At 49.0% G+C, this 8593-nt stretch overlaps 2 protein-coding genes across 39 annotated transcripts in view; one reads left to right on the forward strand and one right to left on the reverse strand.

Moving 5' to 3' along the window:
* Positions 1–4654, forward strand: part of LOC1281318 (tropomyosin-2) — a 45500-nt gene extending 40846 nt beyond the window's left edge. For 20 of the 38 annotated variants that reach the window (XM_061649398.1, XM_061649394.1, XM_061649397.1 and 17 more), the window contains one exon: positions 119–1516. In XM_061649398.1, the coding sequence (XP_061505382.1) occupies positions 119–735 (617 nt within the window). In that variant the 3' untranslated portion in view covers positions 736–1516. Of the gene's footprint in view, positions 1–118; positions 2620–3541 lie in introns of those variants that run through there. The other 18 variants (XM_003435893.2, XM_061649411.1, XM_061649408.1 and 15 more) reach the window with 3 other exon arrangements.
* On the reverse strand, positions 4655–7458 carry LOC1281317 (modular serine protease). The gene is made up of 4 exons (XM_061649422.1): positions 6892–7458; positions 6488–6797; positions 5864–6411; positions 4655–5801 (listed from the first exon to the last, which is right to left on the reverse strand). Exons 1-4 carry the CDS (start codon positions 6965–6967, stop codon positions 4720–4722), a joined length of 2016 nt encoding a protein of 671 aa, XP_061505406.1. The 5' UTR covers positions 6968–7458; the 3' UTR covers positions 4655–4719.
* Positions 7459–8593: the final 1135 nt, after the last annotated feature.

Consider the following 8593-nt stretch of genomic DNA (forward strand, 5'->3'; position numbering starts at 1 on the left):
GTGGTCGTGTGGCCCGCCTATCGTGCTATTTCTTCCCTCCACCCCCCCGAAAACTCTCCTTTACGCTTACGCACGCATCAAACCAACCGCCTGCCAACAACATCGTGCGTGTGTGCAGACGAGCTGATCGTCGAGAAGCTCCGGTACGCCGAAATCGGCGACGATCTGGACTTTGCGTTCGTCGATCTCATCCCCGGCATCGACCCGATCTGGACGGAGCGCCGCCCGAAGCCGAAGACGCCTCCGCCACCGCCGAAGCTGCCGACGCCACCACCACCACCGCCAGCACCGAAGGAGGAAGCGGCAGCCGCGGCCGGCGGCGAGGGTGAGGCTGCGGCAGCGGGCGGCGAGGGCGCCCCGGCCGGCCCGACCAAGGCCCGCACGCCGAGTCCGTTCGAGCTGCGCAAGCACTTCCCACCGGAGGCGGCCGAGGTGCCGTACGTCCGCTCGTCCACCGGCACGACGCCAAAGTCGTCCCCGGCCAAGGAGGTGGCACCGGCTGAGGCGGCTCCCGCACCGGAAGCAGCGGCCCCAGCGGAGGCACCGGCCGAGGGTGGTGCGGATGCGGCCGCCCCACCGGCGGAAGCAGCAGCCCCGGCAGCGGAAGGAGAGGCGCCGGCTGCTCCAGCGGCGGAAGGAGAGGCGGCTGCCCCAGCACCGGAAGCAGCAGCGGCACCAGCAGAGGAAGCGGCTCCCCCAGCGGCAGAACCGGCACCGGAAGCACCAGCCTCGTAAAGAAGAAGACTGCCCGATAACCCTTTCCCCCCACTCCCGGTCCGCTGTTGAGTTGGCTCTTCCGGTACCACTTCCTGCTTTTGCTTAACTCCCACCCCATGCCAAAATACCCGTACGCTCCTTGCGCTTGTGTTTGTGTGTCCGCCCGCCACAAAACCTGTCCTCTGTATCTTTTGCTGTTGTTGTTTTTGCTACTTTTCTTTTGAAAGCACAATACATGCGCGAGATTTTTTTTATTATAAACCAGTAACAATAAACCGATTAAAAAAAAGCTGTATCCAACTATCGCACACTGACCACCGGATAGGGAGCAAAAGACCCCACAACAGGCCGATTGGGATACTGAACGAACCACGGCCCGATTGCAATCGGATGCGCGTGTTTGAAAAGCTCTCTTTTTTGCCGCCACTGTAACCGCTCTTGCTGATAACACCCCAAAGCGCCAATGAGTGTGTGTGTGTGTGAAAGCTGTCTCGCTTGCCACTAGGCTAGGTAACATAGCAACAACACATACATTGGGATGGCTCCCACCCGACACGATCATCGCCGCTGCTAACTAGATCCATTTGATACCATTGATTCTTATGTTCCGAATTTCCGATTTCTGTTTCTTTCGTCGACGTGTATCTGTGTGTGTTTGTGTCACTACTATCACAACCTCACATCGTCCCATCCTGTCACTACTATCCGATCAACCTTGGCCGAACAACACTCCGCTCCTGCAGACGAACTCGTCATGGAGAAGGAGAAGTACAGGGAAATTGGAGACGATCTCGACACCGCCTTCGTCGAGCTCATCCTCAAGGAATAAGCCGTCCCCGTCCCGATGTAAAGCTTCCTTCCTTCCTGTGCGCGGCTTCCACCGATGGCTGTACCGTCGGCGTGTCCCCATCGTCATCATCGCCATTACCACCGGCTGGCTGATGGTGGTTGCCGCGGAGAAGGGATGAAGCCACCGACGATGGTGCGGGAACTAACATCAACCGCGACCAGCGTGAAACGAGCAGAAGAAGAAGAGCAGAGGAAGGAAACGTTCGCTGGATTCTTGAAACCTCGATCAGCTACTACCACCACACCACCACCACCACCACCACCAGAAGCTGCTATTGCTGCTGCCGGATGATTTGCTGAGAATAAGGGGCGAGAGAACGATGACCGATAAACTGGAAAACACTCCGCACGCCGCCCCACGCGACCAGTGCGTGGAGCGATGGTGGTGTTTTGCTTGCCTTGCACGTGCTACGATCATTCTTTGCTGTTGTTTGTGCCCTGTTTCCGATTACAAGAAAGAGTGTGTGAGAGAGAAAGAGAGAGAAGCGAACGGCGCGTGTGTTCTACCGTTTCCGGTGTTTTCCCGGTCGATGAGGATGCGATGGATGCCGCTTCGCTGGAGGTGAAGAGTACAATATATTCGCCACCGTTTGTTATCATCGCCGTTTCCGTTTGTGTTTGTGAACAGACAGACCCAAATGCGAGAAAGTAAATCATCCAACATTAAAGCAATTCGGAAGCGTTTCCCCAACGGTAGTGGCTGCCGGTTTGGTGTGCGGTAGGTGCCAGCGTGGCAGATTGATCGATTCGGGAATGCAATGGAACACTGTTTTCGTCCCGAGAAAGAGAATAAAAAGAAGAACAACAAAGTTTTCAAATAATAGCCAATGCTAAACAAATACGGTGAAGAAAGTCAACATCATCTCACCCACACCCCCCACACCTACACACAAAGAACATCTTCTTTATTTCGATGTATTATGATATGTTTTATTGTAAAAAAAATGAAAAGAAAAAGGTAAAACCGCTGAGAGAAATCCAATAAAATAAAGAGCTAAGAGTACTTATACGAAAAGAGCTGCTACGACAAACGGTATGACTCGATTGGAGGAAGGCACGTGTTTTGAGTTTTTTTTCTGTTTGTTTCATTTCTCTATGTTTGTTTGGTTTGCCTTGTTGGTTGGTAGCTGATTGTTATTTTTTTCTTTCTCTTCGCAGTAAACAAAATCATGCAATTTTGCTTCTCTTTTTTGGTTTTGTTTCACTTCTTATTTTATAATAAAATTGGGCAGCGATGTTTATTTGTTTAGAGTGTATCCATTGATAAAAATATATGATTATTATGTGTACGATACCTGTGTTTTGTGTTTCTCTCTTTGTTTTGTTATGATTTTGGTTGAACATTTCATTAGGAATTTTCTGTTTTGTAAGTATGTACTTTATAAGGTAGTTTCTAATACTTAGAAAGAAAACTGCATTTAGATTGGTTACATTTACGTAGGTAATATTATTTTTCTCTATTGGTTGCATAATTTTTCTATTCTGTAGTTATCATTTTCGGCCCTAAATGTACAATGGTACAATATCCATTAAATAGTTTAAGTGTCGTAACACAAAATGTCACATAAAATAATGTTTAAAAAATGCACAAACCATTGTATAACTTCAGGCGCCAGAGATTAGTTTGCCAATACCGATGAATCAAGCCTGAAATTTGTAATTTGTTAATGATACTGTATGACAGAATGTTATGTGTGAGAATCAACTATTTCGTTATCGTCATCAATTATGCGTTTTAACATTCGAAAGGAAACACAAAGTTCTAAAACGAAATCTCTAAAACGATTCCACAGTAAACGCCTGTTAGTATGCAAATCGTACAACACATTCAAATTGATGCGCACTGACAGTTGGCGCTTTGCTGATCCTGTTTATTCGACTTCACTCAAACATTTGCGCATTTTGAGCAATTAACTCCCGACCAACCTTTACTAACATACACACACTATTTCGTTCCGAACTTCTCTACTTGCAGATGATCTGAACAAAGAGAAATCAAAGTACAAAGCAATCGCTGCCGAACTGGACCTAACGTTTGCGGACCTGTCCGGATACTAACCAAACACGCACTGCCTGGAAGAAGAAAAGGAAGAAGAAGAAGCTGTTCGCTAACCATTCCCTCAACATAATCATTCCCGATTGCGCCGTCATCTGCTAGCTACAAAGTTCATTCGCATCATCGCCTCGTAGTGTCCAGTACGATCATTATTATTAGCCAGTGTCCGGTTAGAAGCAAACAACCAATTCCAAAAACGCTGTGGTATATTTATTGCATGGCAAAGCAAGTGAGGGGAAGAGGACGGACGAATATTGTAACTATTATTACAAACTTTCCGCTTTATTATATAACGCGACGTTTTCCAAGGAAGTAAAACAATATGCCTCATGTTACGTTAGCGCTGCGATCGTGGCGGGCGATCGTGTTGTATTGATTTTGCGCACACGTTTCAATCCATTTGCAGTCTTTGCTGTTTTTCTTTTCTTGCCGACGAGCAATCCGTGTTACAAAGACAAATCATTCCAGGTTGCATTTATTTGCGTGTGCTTGTGTGTGTGTGTTTGAGAGAGAGAGAGAGATAGAAATTTAAACGATTTCTTTTCACTAAAATGGGAAACATAAATCACAAAAAAAAAACCGTACAATCCATGGATGGGGCAGCGTTTAATGTGGTCCAGCAAAAATCAAATGCTTTTCTATGAGTGTCTAGGTATTGCGTGCGCGCTTGATGAACAATTTAAAAGAACATCTAACTCATAAGAAAATGGCAAAATGGTAGGTGATTATTTTTTTCCTCAAGCTTTTGTGATTTGCTCGTTAGTAGGTGCATTGTGAAGGAGCGGAAGCATTAAGCGGTGCCGTTTATTTGGCAACGCAATATATAAAAAAAGACAAGAAAGGTGACACCCACCGTGGTGATGCAAGTGGTAGGTGAAACGAAATGAAAACGGTTTTTGCTCGCTCTCGATTCTCAAACAAAAAAGCAAAAAAAAAAAACAAGAAGAAAAGTATAATTAAATCTCCTCACATGTAAGTGTCGCTCACGACCAGGAAGAACAAAACAAAAATAAAGATCGAACGCCAACGAAATGAGTTTTTCTCCTTGGGGGCGGTTTTAATCACTTTCTCTCCCTTTCTCCCCCCCACTCTCCCCATTATATCACGGGATACCGACTTTCCGCGTCCAGTATCATTGGAATGTAGTTTTGCACCTCGGTAAACGCGACGTACTTGTTGTTGTCGCACCCACCGTCCGCTGCCCGCGGCGCCGAGCTGACCAGCCCGTACAGGTAGTACACCGTATCGCCCCCACCCGGCTCCTCCTTACCCAGCGCAAAGCCCCCGCCACTATCGCCCTGGCACACGCTCGTCCCGGTCCGGGGACTGCCGGCACAGAACTTATCCCCCGTCAGAAAGGGCCGGTAAGCGACGGGCGAAAACTCCCTGCACGTCACGTAGTCCACCGTCGCGATGTCGATCACCTTCAGCACGCTGCTCAGGTTCCCGGTGGACGTGGTAAACCCCCAACCGGCCACCCGCCCAACGCTGGCCGGCCGGATGCGCTTCTCGCTCTCCGTGCGCAGATTCCGCTCGAGACAGATCGGCCGGATGTAGGTGCGGAAGGAGATGAACCCGTTCAGCACCACGATCGCAATGTCGAGATTGTAGTAGCCGGAAAAGTCCTGGTACTGGGGCTGCGTCAGTATCTCGTGGATGTGGAAGTACTGCGCCGGGAGCGCCTCGATGGCGGCAATGTCGCGCCGATACTTGCCCGCCGCCAGCCGGAAGAAGCGCTTGTCGAAGAACCCTTCCGTGGCCCAGAAGCAGTGGGCGGCGGTCACGACCAGCCGCTCGGTGAGGATGGAGCCGCCGCACACGTACTGCCAGTCGGGCGACCGCAGATCGTCCAGCGTGTCGTCGTGCAGGTTTTTGTAGATCGCCATATGCCACGGCACCTCGGCGATGGACACGTTCCGGCCGCCGATGATGTACGCTTCCGCGTCGGGCGTCGGTGTGCCGCAGACCGGCTCGCAGCGAAACACCGGACCGTCCCACGAGCCGTCCACGCAGCTGAGCGTTTCGTTGACGGGCTCGAGCGGTTTCTGGTAGCCGACGCGGCACCCGATCCGGACGCGCGTCGTCGGCGGTAGGGGCCGCTTGCAGGTGATCTGGCGCCGCTGGTACTCGCAGAACGGTTCGATCGTGATGCCGTTGATGGGAATTTCGGAACAGTATTCTGGAATCGAAGGATTGCACGATTAGATAGTGAAGAAGAAGTTCCAAAGCACGCCTACTCACTCTCGCACACCGGGAACGGTTCCAGCCACTCGCCATCGAGACAGACGATGGTGGCCGCACCCTTCAGCGTGTACTTGTCCCCGCACACCACATGCACCGAGTTGTAGTTTTCGATAAACTCTCCCGCCAGTATCGGCACAGTTTGGGCCGTTTCGTCCAGCACGAACCGTCCATTCGGGGGAGCGCTTGGCACGACGCACGATCCCGGCGGTCCTGTCACCTTCACCACCGGCGCCACCGTTGTGGTCGATGTGGTCGTCGTCGAGGAAGTCGGCGCCGTCGTCACGGGGCGTGGCGTTGTCGAGGGGAACGGTCGCCCACACAGCAGCTCATCCTCGTCCGACCCGTCGCGGCAGTCGACCACACCGTCACACTTGGAGTAGCCGCCGATGCACGCCCCGTAGCTGCAGCGGAACGAAAACGAGGGACAGAACACGAGGCTGCAGAGCGGCTGCGTTTCGTCCGTCCCGTCCGGGCAGTCCTCCTGCCCGTCGCACACCTGATCCGCCGGGATGCATTCGCTCGAGCGGCAGGAAAACTCGGTATTGCTGGAGAGAGAAGGAGTGGCATTCGGAGTGTTAGTTTGCGGGAAGATTTCGCACTTTGGCACCCAGTCACACTTACGAGCAGTTCCCGTGGGCCGCCAGTATGGTGCCACTGTTGCCCGGACAGTGGGCATGCTCGTCCGAGTGGTCGGCACACTCCCGTACCCCATTGCACAGGGCATTGCCGTCCACGCACGCCCCGTACTGGCAGCGGAAGGCGTAGCTGGGGCACCGGATGAACGCACAGCTGGCGGACGTTTCGTCCGATCCGTCCTTGCAGTCGATCACGCCATCGCACTGCTGGTGCGACTCGATGCACTGGCCGCTCGCACACTTCCACTCGTAGTAATTGCACACTTTTCGACGATCGCGCCTGTACGATGACGCTGCTGCTTGCGGAGCATTCGTTCGGGGGGGAGGTTAGAATGAGTTGAACCCGGGAATCCCCAGCACAGTGGGGATGCGTTTGCTTGCTACACTCACCGTTTGCGCCCGCGGCAAGTAGTACCACAGCCACACAAAGCACTGCACACAGAGGCCACTTTCGTTTGCGAATCATTTGTTTGGACGAAGTTTTCGGTTCCAAAATGAGTAGTAGAAATTTGTTTTGTTTTTGTGCGAAAGGTGCTTTGCTGTTGTTTGGTTACATTTCGCACAAGGGGAACGATTCGCACAGCAGCAGCCCGGTCGTAACCAAGGTTACACAGTCTCTGATCATCGCGTGTGCTTTAGACGCAGCAGTGCCTATAGCGTATGATGCCTATCGCTCCGACTGCGGTGCCGTGGTATGCGTGTTTCGTGAGAACCTGTTTTTTAGGTTTTTGTTGCTTTTGCTGTTGGTTTTGTTTTTCGCCCTAATCGCGGATGAGCAGTCGACGACGACGACGAATCGGAATCACATTGTTCTGAGCCATAGGTCAATGGCTAGGCGGATTGGGAAGCGGCTAAATGAACACGCGCAGGCTCTGGTGCGTACGGCGCATCGGGTTGTACGGGTAGTAAGTATGACGAACGCATGAATTGATTCATGACGGGTGTACGCACTATGTAAACGCCTAACAGCCGAAAGGGAGAAACTTATTAGTTTATTAGATGGGTAGTTTTGGTTGAGGGTTTTTTTTTGTTTTTTTGCGCGTCAGGCTAAAAATAAGGCTGAGCTGGCAAGATATTTCGGGGATGGTATTTATATTAATTTTAGTGTGTGTGTGTTTTTTTTTCTACCAGCGAAAATCCGACGCGTAGAGATAAACATGGCCGAAGAAACCTTCAGTGATGAACAAATGATAAGGGTAGCAGATGGATTTTCAGACCTTTAAACCACACATTTTTTCAGCTCGAAAACGAAACGAAAAAAAAGAGGAAAAAAGAATAGGGATTTAGGAAGAATTAGTCCACACTAGGTATTGTGTGTATTTATATAAAAAGCAATGAGTTTAATTTAATTAGACGTTTAATGCATTTCTAAGTTCAGCTCATTTCTGTTTTTAAAACCAATTTATTTAAAAAGTAACTCAAGAAACTAAAAATAACCAATTTTATGCGGTTTTTTCATAACAAAAAGCTTAAATAAAGAGTAAAATCTACAACATGTTGCAAACTTTTTAATAATACATAGTAAAAGGAAGGAAAAATAATACAAACTCAAGAATTGTATAATAAGGCTGAAGCATAATTTACAATCAATAAGTAAATAAAACGGAAAATTAAACGAGAAATGCAGAGCCTAGATTCTTTCGAATTTGTAATTGTTTCAAGTATTGTCTATACATAAATATATGATTGCCTATAAACAGTGATAAATGAATAATAACTAATAATAAATAATAAAACACACGACTCATTGGAATAAAGAATGAAAAACTAAACAACAATGCAATAACATTGTTGTACGTTTAAAATAAATAGGGAATTAAGCAAAAAATAACAACAACAAAAACACATCAAATCACAAGTAAGTATGACTAACTCAGTGACCTTTTTTTCTTTTTAAAAATAATACAGAAAAAGAGTAAACATGCAGCCGGCGCGTACGGCCATTCGTTTGCCTTGCCTTCTAAGAACAGAATTGCGTTCAGCCGTGTGATCTAAATTTTTGGGTCAATTTACTGACCATCTTTTCTATGCCGAACCAATGCGAGAGAAGGGAGAGAAGCAAAAGAAAAAAAAAAAAGACACCGACCGATGA

The sequence above is a fragment of the Anopheles gambiae genome, chromosome 2 (assembly GCF_943734735.2).
Source record: "Anopheles gambiae chromosome 2, idAnoGambNW_F1_1, whole genome shotgun sequence".
Classification (NCBI taxonomy): Eukaryota; Metazoa; Arthropoda; class Insecta; order Diptera; family Culicidae; genus Anopheles; species Anopheles gambiae.

Bases quoted from the DNA above. Each gene is read 5' to 3' on its own strand.
- LOC1281317 (XM_061649422.1), bottom strand. From the start codon at position 6,967: ATGATTCGCAAACGAAAGTGGCCTCTGTGTGCAGTGCTTTGTGTGGCT. The intron at 6,798-6,891 runs GTGAGTGTAGCA...CTCCGCAAGCAG, and splicing joins ACTTGCCGCGGGCGCAAACG to CAGCGTCATCGTACAGGCGC. The intron at 5,802-5,863 runs GTGAGTAGGCGT...CTTCGATTCCAG, and splicing joins ACCGTTCCCGGTGTGCGAGA to AATACTGTTCCGAAATTCCC.